The 20,511-nt window shown below is 39.7% G+C and overlaps 1 protein-coding gene across 2 annotated transcripts in view; it reads left to right on the top strand.

Annotated features, from left to right (window-relative positions):
* The window catches only part of SPATA5 (spermatogenesis associated 5), a 170,397-nt gene that overhangs the window by 42,333 nt on the left and 107,553 nt on the right, over positions 1-20,511 (top strand). Inside the window, exon 13 of one of the 2 annotated variants that reach the window (XM_008635751.2) lies at positions 5,969-6,095. In XM_008635751.2, the coding sequence (XP_008633973.2) occupies positions 5,969-6,095 (127 nt within the window). Of the gene's footprint in view, positions 1-5,968; positions 6,096-20,511 lie in introns of those variants that run through there. The other variant, XM_017736897.1, reaches the window with a different exon arrangement.

Genomic DNA, 20,511 nt, shown 5'->3' with positions numbered 1-20,511 from the left:
TCATTAACTTTTGGAAGCTTCAATAATGAGAAATTTAGGCAAGTGGAAGAGGCTGCTTACACAGCCGTGAAGGATAATTAGGATGTGTCTGCAGCTGTCTACAGGCCATTTGTTTCAAAGTCACCTGCTGACAGCTGAGCATTGTTTCCTGTTTTCACAAAGCTCATCATCTTTTTAGGAGTGCTTGCTTGCAAGCTGGAGGCCACTTAAGGAGTACTTGGAGTTCTTTTATTTTTCTGTGCTCTCCTAATGCCTTCAAAACCAAATTACATGAACGGCATTTAATCAGCGAATTGATGGTTGGCAAAACATCATTCTGCCGTGGAGGTAACCATGAAGATAAATATTCTACCCAGACTGAATTTCCCAGACTTTGCCTAGGTTCCCTCTGGATATTTTCCTTCTGTGGTACTTGAATTTTGTGCTTGAGAAAACAGGGAAGATATGAAACAGTATAGTGGGTAATAGTTGATACAGGTGCGTACAGAATCCAACAGCATCTAATTGTAGGGTGCTGATGGAGGGAAGGGTTTAGGATCATCTTCTTGCAGGGTGTTTGTGATCACACAGGCAGGAAAATTCCCTGCTATGGGGAATGTTTTTCTCTGAGCACTGAAGCGGCTTGTGTACTAGTGTGGTTTGGGTTTTGTTTTTTTTTAATGAGTAGCAAAACTATATAAGTGATAATGTAAAAGATTTGCATACTATATATCTTAGACTTTAATAACATCCAAGCCTGTGGTATCTGTAGTGGTCCGAATAACAATCATTGAAGTTGTGCCATTACATGATACAACATTCACAGAAGTAAATTTGGCCCAGTGTTTTAATATTGGACAAGCCTGCTTTTCCTGACTGGCATGCCAGTGTCCATTCTACTGGACAAAATGCCCCAGTGATGGAATTTTTGCACAAAATTTGATATCTGCGACCATCCTGCAGTTACTGTCTTTCTGGTAATGCTATTGGAGTAGATTATTTGCATTTTTTATTTTTTCAGATGCTGTGGAAAACTTTAACCTGCCAAAGCCAAATTTCACCCGAGCTCATGAGGGAGGGCAATAAAGGAGTGTGACAGTTAATTATGATCGCAGCAGCTGGATTGAAAAACTGGGCTTGGCAGGTGCTCCTTGCTGACAGGTTTCCCCTGCAAAGCCCTGACAGAAATGTCAGACTCAATAAAAATCCTTCAGGCTGTGCGAGAGAGGCGGCTCTCGCGTGGGAGTCTGCTGGCAGGGGGCTTCTGTATTTCAGGAACCTTTTAGCTCCGTAGTTCACGGAGAGGTGGAGAGTCCTGCCAGGAAGGTCTATTTCAACCTGTTCAAATTTTTTTGATACTGAGCATTTTGTCATGTCAATGAGTTTTACATTTGTTTTGATAGGAAATTATTTCCAGGGGTTTCACTGAAAGGGTTATTTGAAATGATACCACGTCCACAAGTATTTTTAAAACGTATAAATTTTGAGTATGATTGCAATTCTTTTGTTAGGGGGGGAAAAATAATAAAGTCAGTTTTTATCCATATGTAAATCTTGCCTGATGGGATGTTTTGGAAGAGAAGGTGGGCTTGACTCCATTCTCACAAAACCTGCATTATAGATTTCAGCTATGTGGCGATTAATCCGTCTGCAGTAATTTATCCTGGATAGTTCTCCTGAGGTCTGCCTCTTCGACCTCACAGCTCTGCCTGAGGTAGGGTCAGTTGTGCAGGAGAGGGGTCCTCCCAGACTACTTCTGCTTTTGCAGCTTCACAGTGGCTGTGATTTTAACAGCTCTCAAAATGTTATTGTGTGAAGATTTCCTGCATTTCCACGTCTACAGTTTAGCAGTGTAATTAAATTAAGGTCCTGATTCTGAAGCCAAGGTGTTCAGACAGTGCCACTGAAGTCAGTGGTGGGATGGAGAGTCACTGGTTCTCATTTATGAGATTTAAGTGGTGATGGAGACTTAAATATATTTTTCAGTGAAAATGATATCTGGTGTTGGAAAGCCAGTGAAGTGAGTATTTTTTCAGAAGTGTTCTAGATAGGTGATGCAAATGTATGTTTGCTTTAGCTCGCAGTGGTGATGCTTACAAATTTCATCATTTTGGTGATACCGCAGTGACTGCATTCTCAGACTGTTTTTAGTTTTCAAATATTAAAAAATCTGTTAGAAAAAGCATGGGGGGAAAGAAAAGGAAGCTAAGTAAGTAAAAATGTACAAAACAAGAATTAGCTGTCCAAGAAATGCCTATAGCAGGAAGGGTAACAGATTTAAATGTGATTTCGTACATCTGGTTATGTCTGGAAACAAAATCTTCTTGGCTGGAAGATCTGTATAAGCTAGTGAACTGTATGTACTCCTTGGTGCAGTGATAGGATGGATCTGTGGTTGCTTTTATATCCCCTGGAAGAAGTATGAGAGTGGTTTAAGGTGTCCAGGGGGAAATTTCAATGCCCACTGATACATGAATCCAGCTGGCTTGAACGGTCATTGGATAAAGCCAGAGGAGATAGAAATAAAAGCTGTGGAGAGCCCTCTCCTGCTGTATTGATTTTGGAGCTGGTGCTCTTGATCTCTCAGGTTTATCAGACAAAGGCAGAATTAATTCAAATTAATTGTGAGTCTTTTTTAAACTATAGAATACATGAGTTATTCTGCCAAAATGTGTATTGGGAATGCCTTTAGCCAACATAAAATACCAAGAGCAGGTTTGCCTTTCATACTCACCATGGATAGTCTTACCTGACAGCCTTCAGGAATCTTCTCTGAAGGTCAAGCTGAGTGCCTGTGCAGGAGTGCACTTGTGCTTTGTCTGAGACTGGTGGAACACTTGCAGGATTAGCTGGCATATCACATAGAGGAGGATTTCTGTCTCTAACTGATGTAATGACCTTCTCTACCTTTAAAAACTTCATTGAGGATTGTAAATAAAGTGAGGTTGGCAAAAAATTAAAATAACACATAGCCTAATGTATTTCATTAGGGCAACACAAGCAGTCACTTGAAATTCTCAGGCAGGCTTCTCTTTGCTCACACGTTTTTTATGTTGAAGGTATTTCTGGTTGGGGCACGGCTCCTACGTGCACACACCCGTGCACACACATGGCCCTGCGTGGATTATGTGAGGGGCTTAGCTCTGGCTGCCTGGATTTGCAGGCAGTGTGTTGACAGGAAATTAGTTTGTACCAGGACGTGCCTTTGGAGGCCATTTCCAGGCAGTTGTGGGGGGGGGGGTGGGGGGGGGGGGGGGGGGGGGGGCCAAGGCAGCCCCTTGGCTGGAAGTTGGTTTTGGCAGTGCCTCCATGGGACTGGAGGGTTAATCACGGTTTGTTTCTCTGGCTGCTGTTTGCGTCAAAACTCTGGGCAGCCTTAATGAACGTTGCCTGTGTTAATTTGGAAGCCTTGCTGGGAAACCATGGGAAAATGGAAAATCGCATCCTTGCGAGTCACCCCTGGAATTAACAGCTCGGGCAGCACCGGAGCTCTCGCATCTCACCGTGGCTCTGAGGCAGCTCCGAGCAGCTGGGGAAGAGATCTCTCCCTGTGCCTGCCTGGGATTTTTATAGGGTGTCCTGTTAAGCCAAAAGCTAATTTAGTGTAGACTGTGCTAAAACGGTGCAGCGTGTGATAGCTTAGTGAACTGTGTAAATAAAAGCACTGACATTAGAAATCCATGGTGTCGTAGGACCCAGGCACCTCCTCGCTTTTGTTACTGATACTTTTTGCGTGCATGGACTTAAAATTATTTACTTCACTTTTAAGAGGTAATAATAAAGCCCCTAATAATGTCCTGGAAGCCCTCATTGTTTGAGCTGTATTATACCATCTGTGATTGCCTAACTGCAGTTTTCTGATGATGCCCTAATTGCATGAAAGTCCTTGCAATGTGCATTCCCCTGTGGGGATTTTCTTTAGAATAAACGCTTCTTTAATGTGTTGTGAGTTTTTTCTTTTTTTGCAGTCTGAAGCTTGTAAGAGAAATGTTTATATTGGGGAAAGATGTAATATCCGTTCTAGCCACCTCTCTCTAAAACTAAGTATTTCTTTTTTTTTTAAAGGAAACAGAGAAAAGTTTAGCATCTCTTCCAAAGTCTTCCAGCTTCAGATCATTTTATATAACATTAACATTTTAGTCCCAGTTTTACAATTATTTTTTCCTTTGCTTAGCATTTTCTTGTGCTCAGTCTATTTGGTATAAAGTGGAGTAAAATTGAAACTCATGCAAGATGGGAGGCCTGGATCCCTATTGAGACTAGGTAATGTTACAAAGTTGCTTTTAATTTCCTTTAAGCTGTGCGTTCTTCCAAAAGCATATGCTGTCCATGTCCGACACCTGAAGTGTTTTATCACTCTCAGCCCTCTTTAAGTCAGTGGGACTGTGACCCATGGGTATGTTCGAAATGCTCAGATACGGCTTGGGAATTTCCAGTGTGGCTGCAGAAACCCCAAAAGCTGACGAGCAGGTAACTCAAGTCCCTTCTCTAATATTTCTTAGCAACTTAAATATTTTACTCTCTTAGCCAACATTTATTATAGCTCCTTAAAGATGTTTTCCAGACTGGGTGTGATAAGTTAACTGTTTTGCGCTGTAAAATTGCAGAACCAGTTGTAGGACAGGAAAGTTGGGGAATTTATTTGGAGGAGAGCTGTACAACAGTGATGGAGCCATTACTGTTGCTGTGGCTCTGGGACATCACTGTGGTCGCAGGCAGGCTGGTGGTGGGTGGCAGTGCTGCAGCAATATGTATGTATAATAACTGTACAACTCCATTTGTGCATTCTCTATCTGATGGAAGTAATTGGAGCACTTACATTTTAATATATTTAATATTTTTATGTTTGGAAACTAGCTTTGTCACGATGATTGTATTGCAGTTCTCTGTGTGTAGAGGTCCCTGTATACCTGTGTAAAAATTTAAGAAAACTTCTGGAAAAGAACTTTAAAAACTTGGAGATTAAAAAATTATCTTAATCCTCTGTAGATTTGGTCTTGTTTTAAGTATCAGACTTCTTTTTGCTTCTTACTTTTTAGGGATCCAGAAGAACTGGAGAGATTAATTTTTTTAAATTGTATTGAAAAGAGCCTATTTAAGGGTACAGAAGTGAAACCTTCCCTTGTGCAGCAGAGCAGGGAATAGCCCTGGAAGAGCAGTCCCATTGATGAAAGATGATGGAGGATGCCATCCACAGGGGAAGGTTGTGTTGGAAACAGCGAGGTTTTGGTGTGTGCCAAGAGCAGGATTCCCAGTTTCTGGCAAAGGAGGATAAAACTCACATTTTTGGTGTAATTTCCAGCAGCTGTCCCTAGCCTGCTTCAGTTTCCTTGCCCCTTCTCAGCAGAGGGAATACTTTATGCTTGTCTGCTTAGGTTTTCCACGTATTGGTAACTTCAAAACCGGAGTTTTCAGTTTTTTCAGTGTTGGGTTTTTTTCCTGGTATCTGGACAATGAGCTGAGTTAAAGGACTGACAATGCTATTATGAAGCAGTTGGTCAACACTCAATTTATTCTCAAGTGATGGAGAGAACATAAAAATATAGAGCAACTCTGCAAAACGCAGCTGCCTAATTTTTTATATTGCATAGGGTGGTGTAAGCTCTCACTTGGATGATGCTAAAAATGAAAGTAATAGTAAAGAAGCTGCAAGAATTCAGTTTTCTTAAAAATATTTATTCCAGCTATCGACATTGTGCTAAGTTCTTTACAACCTCCATAGCAGGGCAAGAAGTAAAAAAACCCCTAAATCTCAGTTGCTTTGCTGCATACCAAGAAGACCTAGGGAGGCCAAATTCGCTGGTTTGGTTTTACTCACTTCATATCGCTGATACTGTTTCAGAGATTGAAGGTGAAAATAAATATTGTGAAGAATTAAGGTAAAAAGATGCATCCCTGTAAATTGGAAAGAATATCGTATCTTTTTCTTTCTCCAGTTTCTAGGAAGGGAAAACTAATGCTGTGACTTTTTTTTTTTCCTGTAACTCAGCTCTTCAGGTGCTGGAAATGTAGCAGACCGTGTCTTGGCTCAGTTGCTGACGGAAATGGATGGGATAGAACAGCTGAAGGACGTGACAATTTTGGCAGCTACAAACAGACCGGACATGATAGACAAGGTACAAATAGATGCACTCTCTATATCCTGTTCTTCTTGAAAAGACCAGATTTTGGTATAATTCCATCCTCGTTTACTCTCCAAACTGTTGTCTGTTCAATTTAATGTAGAAGTTTGAAAATGAAGACAAGGCAGAGGAATGGTTCATGACCCTCACTTTTTTCCCCCCCCTCAAAAGTATTTTTAACAGAAAAGAAAAGTTTTATGGTGGCCTTAAATATCTGTTTCCTAGAAGAAATTATCCTTAAGTCAAGCTCATTGAACTTGCACAGCAGCATTTCTGTCAAACTGCTGCTGTGGTTTTTGCTTCTGTTCTGTTTGTTTATGCGGGAGTTTGCTGGAGTTTGTTGGTTTCATTAGTTACTTCCTTTCAAGGATTAAATGTCTCAGCAATTCAGTTTCCAACTGTAAACAGGGCAATTTCTCCTCAGATCCCACAGCAGCTCTGTGACAAGAACATCTCAAGTTTGTAAAATCTGGAGGGTTGTAACACTTACTGCAGAAAACCTCCAAACACAAACCCAACCCAGCAGCCCTCCAGAAAATCCATTTTACAGCTGTTTACCACTGCTGTGTCTTCTCACAGCTAAGTGCAGTAGACAGATCAGTCTGAAGTGATTTCCTTTAAGATACGTTTTGTAGTGTTGGTAGGGTTATTCCGTGGCTTTTTGCCTTCACAACATTAATTAATTTGATGACAGGTTAATGAATTTAGTTTTCATGATCTTTTTAGGGTTTCTCATAAGTTTTTTAATTCTCACGTTTTAAGCTGTTTCTGGAATAGTCTTTTCTGTTTGTCTTGAAGCATTCAGGCATAAAATACGTATGAAATGTGTATGTTTAAGGTATGGTTTGTATGCACATGAAGTCTTGAGAGAAAACTTGCATTTTGGCTCCAGAACATGGCCTCTTCCCTTTTGAACTGGAGAAAGCCACACAGCTGAAGGAGACCTGACAAAGGCTTACTCAGAGCTTACTTGTGCATTTTTCTGTGAGCCTGCCATGACAAAGCAGAGCCAGCAAAGAGTTTTCAGTAGAAGTTAATAAAACTCATCAGTGAAAAGTATGCTTGTGCAAAATTGAAACTTTCAAGATGTCACTTTTGTCAAATTGGTTTTGGGTTTTTTTGGTGACTGTTCTTTGGGGTCAGACTAAGCTGAATTTGAAAACATTCTGATTGAACAGCAGGGAAATTCTCTTCGGAGTCAGTTCAACATTGTATTATGTTGTCTCCTTCACCACCTGATGAGAATTGAGTTCTCTGTCATTCTCCCTTTTGTTGGATTTCTCCTGGGCACACAGTGAATGCTGCTTTCTCATATTTCAGGTTTTATTTGAAATACTGGCAATATTGGAACAGAACTACCTTGAGTTAAGGGTGCCACCCTGCAATATACAGAGAACTTTTGGATAGAACCTAAGTTACTATGTACTGTACCTACATCACTGATGCAAATCCAGACCTCTTAGCCTGGGACTGAAAGTTTTCATTTTGATATGATGTATAAAAATTCAGTGTCTTCTCTATATAAGAATTTTATAAGGGTGGTGGGCTTTTAAGAATGAACAACACAGTTTTGTCATCCAGACCAGACAGGCTGTACCTGACCACCGTCTTCTCCTGGGTCTGTGCAATATTTGCAATGCAGGAGTTGTACTTTTTCCCTTCCGTGGAAGAAAGAATATATGACACCAGAAAGCATTTCTACTTCACTTATGGGAAATCTTTCAGTGGGGGCTTTTAGTTTGCTCGGCCATTGTTGATCCCTTTGAGAAGGTATGGTTTTGTTAAATTAATATTTTATATGGAAATAGTTCTGTATGACAATAAGTGAGTGTCCTGTTTTCATAGGTATGTATGGTGACTATACAGTAATTTTTTAATGCATGAGCTTTTATATATGGCATAAAACTATAAGGCAGTCTCTGTTCTCTACTTCCAAGGACTGGGAAAACGTCTGGGATATGTTGTGACTATTCTCTAGATTTTCAAAGCAAGAAATGCTTGGGGAATGTGTGTTTTCTAAGGTTTATATGCCTGCAGAATTGCTAACAATCCATCCAGCATCTTAATTTATGTGGCTCCTGCTTAACCAACAGTTATGTGGTGATAAAACTCGTAATTTGCAAATAGCATGTGGGGATATCAAATGTAAGGGTATTCCCCAGAGCCTAGTGCAGACTTCATTATTCCTGCAAACACTACAGCACGTTGCTTTCGGATAGTGAATAGATTTGAGTCAGACTTTTTACAAAGTTATGTGTAATGGTAAACTTGTTTTGACTTGTCACAGATGTCTATTAATAACTTATTTCTCTAAGATGATTGCATCGAAATATTATTGCAGCCTAAAGTTGTGTCTCATGTTTGTGTCTCAGCTACTTTGCATCTCATTCATATGATGCTGGAGAGACTTTGGAATAGTTTCTATTTTCTGTGAGAATACAAACCCAGTACGTCCTGTTTTCAGCCATGTATGGTACAGAAAGTGATTTCTCTTGGAAGGGAAATATTCTGGAACAAGATGTTCTGAACATTCTTTGAAAGTGATACAGAAACAAAACACTCTGAGTCAGTAATAATAGTAAAATCTTTCCTTCTTCATTCTATAAGCAGAATTGATGAGCAGTAACTGGAAAAACTGCCTTTTGGTTTTGGTGACTTACACACTCAGGAGTGATTTTTCATGCCTAAAGTACATAGCAGTAACTTTATGGAGCTGCTTATGATTCAAAGCCTGTTTGTATTTTCCTATGCATCAGTTGTCCTAATGAGAGATCACTCATTTCCACATAAAATATTTTGAACCCTGTGTATAAATTGCTCAGCTTGAAATTAAAAGTTCTGTCCAGACATACATGTGAACAAGTTTTCAGATGTGGTGTGACAGATTTCCATGGAAGAAAACCTAGACCAACTCATCAGGATTTGTGTGCCCTGTTTTTCATTTTCTCAGTGGAATCTGTTTTCCTGGTCTTTTAGTGCTTGGCTTACTTCTGGTGTGAGAAGGGTGAATTGCTATCATTACCTACCCATGCAGATATCTTTTTTTCCCTCTTAAGCAGCGTTTCAAACTCCATTAGCAAGGGTGCATTGGGGAAAAAGGGGGACTGTCAGATCCCCAAGGACTTGGATGAATGTTTTAGCACAGGTAGCAAGATACACAGTTGCTTCGGGATTGGATGATTTTACCTCCTGCTGGGTCAAGTTTGAATGTCAAACACATTAGCTGTGATGTAAAACACGAGGCGCTGAGTGAAGGGATGGCCTGTGGTACAGGATGACATCCTGCTGCTCCTGACAGCTTCACTTCTCCTTATCTTGGGGTGCAGAAAAGACGTATCCTCAAATATGCTGTTTGCATAAGAATGACAGGATGTGATAGGACAAATGAAGATTAATGGGAAGCTGTGCTGTCAGCATTGCCCATTGTCTCCAGATTGATGATGGTCTGGATTTTGTCTGCATTCATGGGCTTCAGTTTAAACTGGAAGCTGTCCTGGTACCAGAATACTGAAGAGCTGAACCTTTACAAATGCTTTGTTAGCACAGGAGGGCAGTGCTCGGCTCCTCATCTCCAAGCATCCTGCTTGTTGCTATAAAAACATGTATTTTGCATATTGTGCCGGTGCAGGGGATTTTTCCTGCCTCCTTTTGCATGTTTATTTTGGTTTTTAAAAACTTCCTGCTCCCTAGTCTTCCTCCTTACTTTTTCCTCTTCCATCACCTGCAAGTTTTGCTGCTCCTTACATAAGCTTTGTTGACTTTGTTCTATTAGCCATTGGCTTTAAATTCAGCTTATTTAGTTTAAGAGTCACATGGATAACACTGAGTTTTCTGTTCTGGTTGCATGAACAAAATAAAACAGAACTGCAGCTGATATTCTTCCTAGCAACTGCCAAGCATGAGGAAAGGGAATAAAACTCCCTTCCCTCATGGTTCAATTGGATTTGAAGGAGTTTTCTGGGCAGAGAAATGAAGCAGAGGTTTATCAAATTGATCTGCCCCTCAAATGTTGATTACTATGTAGTTATGGGACAATCTTAATTTAAAGGGGCTTGTTTTGATGAAAATAAAAAATGCGTGATAGAACCATTTGGCAGAATCAGCAAAGAAATTATAATTTCTTGCCTGCAGCAAAAGTGAATAATCTTTCCTCTTTAAAAACATCAAAGTTCAGTCTTTCTGAAGGCTTGTGGAAGAAATTCAAATATTTAAGTTTGCAATTTTACAAGTTAAAAGGAATAGGAAAGAATCTTGCACGTTTATTCATTATTGTCTAGAAATGTCTATGTGCTGTTACAAAGCAGGTGATGCAGTCAGATGCAGTGGCACAATCTTACCTCAGTACCACGTAACATATTCTTCTATTTACATATTTGCCTGTTTGTGATTTCTGTTTTGGCCAAAGGTTATTCCTGTGTTACAGCTCTGACTTGGTAGGATTTCAGTTCTCCCAAATGTTGTGTAGGACTGTAGAGTTAGAAGCCACATAATCCATCATGTCTTGCAGTGGTAGGGAATGAGCAGAGTAAGGAAAGGGGGTAAGGGTCTTGCTGCCATTTCTCAGCAGTGCAGATTTCATCCAGACTGGGAGGGCAGGGGACCCAAGACTGGGTGCTTTTTAGAAGGAAATGGTGCAGAAACACGTAACTTTCCCACCTGTTGTATTCTTGTGGTGCAGTATTTCAGAGTAGGAATCAAAGTATGGGAATGCAATCGCCACGGCTCTCCACACTGCCGAACAATTCATTATTACTTTTTTACTTTAAATGCTGAAATGCCTCTCTGCTTGTGAAAGGACACTCCATGTATTCTTGTAAAGCCCTGGGATTAAAAACAGAAAGTGAGAGTTTGTGGGTCTCCTTTTCAGTCAGCCAGCACCTAGAGCACTTAGATCATCTTGCCCAGGTGCAAGTATGGCTCTTTGAAATAACAGAAGATGTGGGATTTCTTTTGAAGACAAGATTGTTCTGGAGCATATAATAAATTTTCAGAAAATGAAGCTTTAGGGAAAAATGATATCAAACTACATGACATGGAAAAGAGGATCTGATATTCCAAAATACTTCCACAATTTTGGCACCAACACATTTTCCATCAACCGGTTTCCTCTGGTATGTGTTTGAGTTTTTCCTCTTAATTTTCTTAAACCTACAACTCTCACTGGGGCAAAGAGGTGCTCTGGAAAGTTTCTCAGAGGTTCAACTTTGCCTTTATTAACATCAGATCTTTACACTTTAGGGTGATTAGAAACTTATTATGTTTATTTAAAAAAAACCAAAAAAGAAGAAAGAGTAAAATGAAATTATTGAAAAGTTTTCACATGTTGTTTTCACCTGCCAGACTGAAATGGCTGAATGGACACAGTTGATGAGCAGTGCTGTTTACTGGCTGAGACTTTCAAGGGGCTGAATTACATAGTGAATCCATGGTTTCTAAAGATCCTGAACACTCTTACTATGTAGAGATAGTTTTGGGGTTCTTATATATATATATTCATATTTCTTTAAGACAAGAACTAGGTTTTAAGATTCACCTGAATCTCCCTCTCTCCTTTCTCTTCCCCCCACCCCCCCACCTCCCTCACAGATGAAAACTTTGTTTTCTCATGAGCACAGCAAATAAAATATTTCCAGGTGTGCAGAAGTGATTTTTGTTTTCAACTATTCGATTGTCAGAGTGTGGAGGGCTGAGTAGTAAATCAGCCTTAAGGCTGCTATGGTTTTAAAAAACAAAATCTTAGTGGTGACAGCTGAAGAGCACAGTGACTTTTTCACTCAAGATTTATTGCTTGCCTGAAAAGAAAGGTTGGAGGGAAAACTTGCTGGGCCGCATATTTTCTCCTTTAGCAGGTATACTATAGGGCCAGGACAAGTTGGTTTTATTTTGTCTGTGAAAACATACATTTTAACAATGTATGTAAAAATATAATAGTTTTACTTCAAATAGAACAGAAAAGTCAATACACCTTCTCCTGTTGTTTATAGCGGAAAGCATTCCTTGTGTTGGCTCAGTTGTGTGTTTTAGCATCACTTAGACTTTCATAAACTTCCCTGCAGCACATGCCAGAAAATTTACTTGAAGGGATCAATGTGTATTTATTTCATTTGGAAAAGTACAGAGATGGAAAGGTAAAGGCCATGGGCCAAAGTTTGTTCTTACTCAGACCTCCTGCCTGGAAGTCCCAGAGTCCAGCTAAGGTACACAGGGTGCTAGCAGGCCTCTGGACAAAGCAGGAGCTTGGAAAGGCTCTCAGTTTCATGTCTGTTGTGTAAATGCTATCCTGGTTCAATGAGTCTGTAACTGTGATACCAGGTATGGTTTTGGAGGTTTGTTGTTGTTTTTTGTTTTGTTACTTTTGTGTGTGGGGTTTTTTTAACAGTGACATGGAAATGATGCTGTATTTCTAAGATAACATGGGAACATCTGGGATTAAAATGAATAATGCCTCTAAAAATTAGGTGCATGTAAGCAGTACATGTAGACTGGGTGTAAATTCTTAAGTGTTGGGTTAGATCAAGTCTATTCTTCATGTAGGTTTAGTGACAAAGCAAACAACTTTATCTATAGAAGTAACACTAATTTTATGACTAATTGTCATGTACCTGTACAGCAGCTTTTATCTGCAAAAACTTGTGGGTGTGCTTGTAAAGGTCTGGGTTTTCACTTCCTGCTTGACTTATTTGAAAACAGTGTATGTGATAGTAACACCTTCCTTTTAAATCCTTTAAATTCACTCTTTTCACTTTGTGTCAGTGTTTGGGTTGTGCAGGGGATGGGTACAGCTGAGCATCTCCCCAGAGATGGGTTGCTTGGCTCTGTTCCCAGGGGAGCATCCTCAGGAGCTATCAGGGCTGTGGTGGCCTGTAACTGGGATAACTGGGATTTATGTCAGAGAAGCAAAGTGCAGCAAGGCATATTCTATAGTCAGTGTGCTGGATGGCATGAGTCTTAGTTATATTTAATTAGCTTCATTAGGGTAGTGATAACAGTTAGAGGAGAGACATTCCAAACAGCCTTGGGTTTTAAATATTTGTGGGAGTGACGCTGGAAAGGATGTAAGTGTAACACTGAGAACTGCAGAAGCTCAAGGAAGGGCTGCAGTTATGGTGCTTGGGCTGTAACCACGGACACATTTAGGGCTTGCTTTGCACTTGGTCTTCTGCCCAGCTTTCCTCTTTGTGGGTGCAAAATGCACAGTGTTTGTCCAGCTTTCTGTGTATGCCATATTAAAATAGCATTATAGAGGATATTGTGTTTGTCGAGCACTTGTGGGTTAAGAACTGGCATGGGCAAGATTGTGTGTACAATCTTAGTTCATTCATCTTCTGTGTGTGCATCATAATGCGGTCTTTATTTACATTAATTAAAGATGTGTGCATTGTGAGTGATTAATTAAATTGCATTCATTTAGAAAATTATTTTTGCAAGTCATTATGATTTCCTCTACTTTAATTACCTTAATACTCACATTTCCTTGCTTTTGCAGGCTCTGATTAACACTGTTTAAAATCAGATGAACCATCACTAGTTTCTGGGGGGAATAATCAGGTTACATAATTTTGTGTCATACTGAGATCTTCATGGTTATCAGCAGTACAGCACCCTCTGGGTCTGCCACAAAACTTGTTCACTTGAAATAGGTGATAAATTGACAACATTCAACTCCTTTGCTGGTTTTTTTTTTGTGGGGTCTACTGTGCAAGAATGGGACTTTTGTCTGTTACCCAGGATATTTTCTGACAACAAAAGAGTGCTTTTGCCCCAATGTCCATACTCTTGGTTTTCAGTGTGTTCACTCTTCATATCAGGAGGCTTTTCTTTCTGGTGTCTTCTTTCTCCTCTGCTTGACTGTACTCAGACAACTCCAATAAGGGGAGAGGTTGCTTCCCTGCTGTCATTTTGGGAGCCTAGGTCCAGCATGGCCTGCAGACTCCTTCAGCCTTGGTAGGATCAGTCTTTGAGTGGGCAAAATTTGGAAAATGTATCTACAAAATGTCAAGAAGCCCCACAAAGCTTTTTCAAATTGAGATGTTTCAAGTCCTCCTAATGTGGTCAGGTCTCAAGACCTCTGTCCAAAGGTTAGGGTGAAAGAGTTTTATTTTTATTAATTTTTAAGAGCTGTAAATAAAGTGACATACTTCTTGGTCTCCTTCTCATGCAATAGCTGAAATGTTTTGACTGGAGCATTACAAAACAAATCAGTCTAAGGCAGCCAGCCAGCTTGGAAAGGACAAGAAGGTCAAAGCTTGGAATAGTATAAGCTACTAAATGGATTATTTTATAATATAAAATGTTGAGTGACTACTATATTAACTGTTGATAGTTATCTCTCCCCTAATAGGGTACGGAGCTCTTCCAGTAAAAAGGGAAGTTGTGGTGAAATGGAATGCCCAGGTTTGTACAGGTCACTGGTTTAGTGTCAGTCAGAACCAAGGGCAGCTTGAGAGGATGAGGTGGCCAGTGCACAGTGTCACTGTTTGGTTGCACACTTAAAGGTTGTGACTTTTTCACTTTCATTTTAGGTTTAGGAAACCTCTGAACCTCAGAGCTTTATAATGAGCAAGCTGGAATACAGTCAAGTTCTTTACATCAGTAAAGGACTCTAAAGAGCTGCTGAGTTTAGGGATTAGCTGCTGTGCACTTGTTTCTCAGTAAGGATGTTAGTAATCTTTTACTCAAGGTTCTTTATGGGTATTAGATGCCATCATTAGTCCTTTCAGTTGGTTACAACCATTTCTTGGTGAAATTTCTCTGGGGAGAAGGAAAAATAGGAGATCTCAGGCGGAAATTCCAATCGCTGATTTTTAGAAAATTTTTACTGTGTTAAAGGAGATCCAACTTTAAATTCTATTTGCCCCGTCAGTGATGAAAGCTGGATGTCTTGCACATGTGTTGTATGTATTTTTTAGGCATAAATGGAAATACCATTCATGTGCAGTACATCTAACACTGAAAGAGAATAGGTTCAGGAAAGACAGGTTCTTTCTGTAAGATCTTTGTTAAATTCTTGACATAAAGCTAAATGCGGTACTGTAATAATGAAGCATAAGAGGAAGGGGAGCAATCTGGAGGTGACTGATAATGTATCATTTCATAAGATGTGTAGAAGGATTGATGTGCACCGAAGTGCAAAGCTAGGGCTCTCTCCTTGTCCATGTGAGATGTTAACATCTCCTGTGAACAGTACAAACTTGGTAGATGGCTGCTTAGATTGCTGGATACCTCAGGCTTGGATTGGATATGCATAATAACAAAACTTTGGGTTTTGTTTGAGGCTATGTGTGATTTGATGTATAGGCAACTGTAAAAGTTGGCTCAGACTCAGGAGAGTTTGTGATGCATCTTGGGATAACCTAGAAAAACGTGTAAATGACAAGCTGATTGTGAGCAAAGGGTCTGAAAGTTAAGTGGGTATTTTGATTGAGTGGTGCCAGGCAGGACTCAGCAGTTCTGGAAATCTGAAGTGACTGCTTCTTTTGGGGGGTTATGTCTGTTAAATATTCTTACCTGGTTGAGGAATTTAATTAAAGAGGATGTAGTCACTTCTTCCTTTGCTTTAAGTGTTATGTGTATTCCCTCCATGGCAAATGAAGCTTTGTTCTACAGAGAAACATATACCAGTTATATGGGCTTTGAACACACTTTACAACAATACTCTGATTGCTGTCTACAGCATCCTCTTGAAGTACTGTTCCCATTTAGGTGCTGGAAAAGATCATTTTGGAAACTGCCCTTTTTTTTTTTAGTTGTTGATCGTGTGATATTGTTCTGTGCTAAACGAAGGGAGAGTCAGCTATTCCTAAACAGAAACTACTTTATGTCTTTGATCATCCTTGCTGCCCTCCTCTGAACCTCTTCCAGTCTATTATATCCTTTTGGAAAGAAGGGGACCAAGACTGCATGCAGCATCCAAGGTGTGGGTGCACCATGGGTGTTTGTGGGTGCATAATGATGTTTTCTGGTTTGATCTTTACTCTTTTATTAGAAGTTCTGAATTTTTAACACTAGAATTGCTTTTTTGACTGCTGCCAAGAACCAAACTAGAGTTTTCATCACTGTCTATTAAGACTAGAGGTGGTAATGATTCATCTCATGGCACATCCGTTTATTTATGAAGAGAATATTGAATTTCCCATGTTCAGTGCTTTGCCTTTACTTACATTGAACATTATCCAATTGCTGAGTCTCCTGAGAGTCTTGGACAGTTCTTTACCATCAGTCTTCATCCCTGTTTCTTTGAATAACTCTATCATTAGAAATTATGGCTCCTATATGACATAATTTCTTTGGTATTAAACCTCATAAAGGAGGTGTAAATTTTATACAGGAAAAATAGATGAGATGAAGGGGTCTGTATTGTGTCACAATCGAGAGGTAACAGGAAAGGCCTCTCCCCTGCCAGTACATGCTGTTATCTACAGACAGATCCTGACAAGCACAGTTGGACTCTTACTGAAAACAGAGGAATGAGAGATAAAGCATCACACAATATAATGAGCTTGAGGGAAATTGTATTCCTTTGCACTGTAGTGCATTGGTTCTGAAAAGGAAAGGGAGAAGGATAAGAAGCATGGCACTGTTTCTGGTCTGTCAGAAATGACCATGATAGGTGAGCTGCAGGTCCTGGTGTTGATATCCCCATGGAGTTAAGTCATATGACTGAGAAGAAAAAAAAAAAAAAAAAAAATTGCAGGTTGATTTCAAGCAGGCAGAAAAATCTATTGTTCTGTAAGAAGCATGCTTTAGTTAGAACTATTTTACACTAGTTTTATGCTAGATTTATTCAAAATAAGCAAGTAGAAGCAAAGCAAAAAGAAGAAATCTTAGAGAGAATGATCATTCTAAAAGAAGTTTGTCTCCATATCACAGTGTACCTTGTAATGTTGTGTGGGGAGCCTAAGCCTGCCTATGTGTTTATAAAGAGGAAAACAGTGAAACAGGCAGTCATCGAGATTTACTAGGTGGTAGGAAAAAAAGCAATCTGTAAGGAGGGCTGTGTCTTTACAATAGGCAGCAATGCACAAGAAAAGTGCTGGGTACCACCCCAGTCTGGGGGAAAACACTCCTGAGAGTGGCACAGAAAATGAAGGGATCACAGCATTGATTCTTGAGACAAGAGTGAGTCTTCTTCAGACTGCAAAGGGCTTAGCTCTGCTTCAGAAGTTGTTTTTCTTAGCAGTGAATGCTTTCTGCAGAAGTCACTGAGCGAGGAGAGGCGGCGTTAGCCAGTTTTCAAGGCAAGTCTTATTCCATTACTTAACAGGGAGGCACGTGAGCTATGTAAGCAAGAACACACGCCAGGGTGTGTGTGTTCATCAGTCAGCATGTGGGGTGTGTGTAATTGGCAAACACACACCTTGGAACATGTTCCTGCACCTATAAAATGGCCATTTATTTTAGTTTTATTAAGGAATGTAAATACCCTCTGCTAGCTTACAAAATTCCCTTTTTTATATGTAAAATTGAAACACTGTTCTTTCATGCATTTAATGGTGAAGTGTGTTAAAGTCTTTAAATACCTGTTTTAGTGCTTAAGTACTAGTTTGCTCTGATATCTGAGCTTCTCTGTTGTCTTCATGCACTGACAATTCCATTTGAGTGGATGTGAGGAAATGTAACTTGACTTCATCCTCGATTTCCCTGATTCCTATTCCTTGTGCCCCTCTGAGCTTCCCCACCTGTACTTAGAAACAATAGATTTCCCAGGGGTGCTGCAGTGCAAACCTGATTCTTCACCCAGAAGGACTGGCTTCAGAGGATATTACTCTTAAATGATGGTTTGATTCTGTGTATGAGCAGGGAGGGATTTTATGATGTTGCTTCAACTGTCTGCCTGCTCTCCAGAAGAAGTGTCATCAAGGGATGGAAGAGTGCAAAGAATCAGAGTGACATGGAAATAGGTTGTGCCCCTTGCTGCAGTTCTGGCAGCGTACTACCTATAGAAGACTGACACCTCCTTATTGAAGACCTCTGTCTCCTCTGTGCATTGTGAACAGGCGTGATGGAAACAAAGTGAAAGAGCTGTAATTGCTGTAGGCACTGTAATTGAGGCATTGGTGCAGTTCCATCACTGCTTCTCCAGAAATTGCTGATTAACATCCACAGAGCTCAAAATTCTTCCCTCTGTGCAACCCCACTGCATGTGAAGGGATTTCAGAATTATGGCTGAAGGGAAAGTCTTGTCTTTCCTCTTTTTTGGGTTACTTTTTCCTTTTCAGTTACTTGTCTTTCTAGTGGACAGAGCAGGGAAAGGAGAGAAGCCACCGCTGAAGGCCCTAGATCATGTGAAAGACTTGTACAAGACCATTACTGGCTTTGTAGGTAATAGGACTCTGTCCTGCCTTTGTTTTTCGTGTGAAAACAGAGTATGTTTCACAGGAGATGCCACATCACAAATAAAGAAACTGTTTAAGCAGATGCATTTCCACAACAAAGGCATATTTTGACGTCATCTGCCAGTAATGCTGTGACAGAACACAAATAATGTAGGCTCTTGGAAAAGGAAAAATATTAATTGGAACCATTAACTTTCTGAGACAGTGAATACATTTTGAAATAAATTATTTTAATTAGTATTGTTCTAAGAGAAAAGAAGTTGTGGTTTGATTCAAAATCGCCAGAATTTGTGTAACCTGGCGTGCCACCTGAAGTTTTGGGCTCACAGAGAAATTCAAACTCATTATTCAAATGGCAGCCTGATTTGTTTTGGGTTTTTTTGTTTTTCTTCTGTGGTAGGATTTCCTTGGGTTTACATTTTATTTATGTGGATCTTATTCTCATAAAAATACCAATACAAAAGATCTTAACCTGGAACTCCTTCAGTCCGCGCTCAAACTGTTTTCTTTTCCCACAAGCTGAGGATTGCATTTGATTCCAACATTGGAATAATATATGTATATGCTTTACTGTAAAGCTCAGTATATAAGTGTATTTGAATGTTTGCAGAATTGGAATTTTAGGAACTAGAAGAAGGTGGCTAAAGTCAGTATCTGATTAAGCAGAAATACACCATGCATACAAACTGGGCTGAAACAATGCTTATTTTGGCAATTCTGAATGCTTTAACATTGTCTGATTATATAAATATATTTATATAATATATCTAAATAATAATTATATTAATATAGTCACTTGTTTTTCTACTTTTCCCATATAATAATGGAGTGACAGAACTAAGCTTTGCTGAAGGAAAAAATTGAGAAAAAAGGTGGGATATAAAAGTTCTCCCACCTCACCAAAGATGAGGGAGAGTGAAAATGAACCCAGTGCTTTCTCAGCCGGATGGTCCTGATGCCCTGGACTGATAACTTTCAGCACATGCACAGGGTGCACAGTCATCTTTTGTAGAAACACCAGATAAAGCTGGTTTTGCCAGGAGAACTATTCTTGTATGGAACACTAGAATAAATATCTTGCTGCTTCAATTTCAGCTTTGAGCAGCAGTGATATGTCTAAATGTTGGCTTGTACTGATAAAAAAACATTCTGGGTTAGAAAAAAACCCACTTCAAGTCCTGACCTCATCCACAGTGTGGTCTCTTCCAAAGGGGTGGTTGGTGTAATCGTGTTCACATCATGGTTTCATCATTTCAGCATCACCAGCCCATTCACCCCCTCACCAAGTATTTACATTCTTGCAAGAAATAAAACAACAAATGTCAGGGTCCTGAAGGTGAATTTGCTTTCTTTTGTGTATGTGTGTGTGTTTCATTGGGGTACAATGAAACAAAGACTTTTTATAATTTTGAGTATTTTTGTGGTAGAATAGGTTGTTGTGGTGTTCTCCCTTGTGGAAGAGTATAAAGGTAGTCTATTATTATTCTCTATTTTCCTTGGTTTTTTAAATGGTTGCTTCAGCTGGGACTCCCTTTTCTCTAAGGATTAGCTGTTGTGCCTGATTCTCTGTTTCTTACTATCGCCATGGTCCTGGGCATTACATGCTTTTGTTTAAACAGTCATCTTATTCATGCACATGAAATTATTAAATTTTCTGGTTTTGCTTATCTGAATATTAGCTAAAGGATGATAGATATCTGGACACTTGGTCTATTTTATTTCTTTAAATAAAGATACCAGTTATCTCTAGTTACCTAATTTCTTTGTTACCAAGAACTGGAAGAAGAAACACTGAACATTTTGAAAGTTTTGTGCACATATTTTCAAATTACTCTTCAGGTTCCCAAAACTTGGGATCAGCAGATGGCAGTCAAACCAAAGTTCCATCTCTTAGCTTGCATGGAGATTTCCAAATACTGTGCCTGTAGGAGAAAGTTGGAAGAGAGACTCTGTGGCAGAGTTGTGTCAGAAGAGATGTTCTTACACATTTGTAAAGAGATACAGGTTTGTTGTCAGACCTTAGAAAAGAGGAGCTTTGATTTCTGTCTGTCTGGGATTTGCATAGGGTGTTTGTT

This window comes from Corvus brachyrhynchos, unplaced genomic scaffold (genome assembly GCF_000691975.1).
Source record: "Corvus brachyrhynchos isolate BGI_N302 unplaced genomic scaffold, ASM69197v1 scaffold105, whole genome shotgun sequence".
NCBI lineage: Eukaryota > Metazoa > Chordata > Aves > Passeriformes > Corvidae > Corvus > Corvus brachyrhynchos.
The sequence above is the reverse complement of the archived record's forward strand: the minus strand, read 5'-3'. Positions and strand labels throughout refer to the sequence as shown.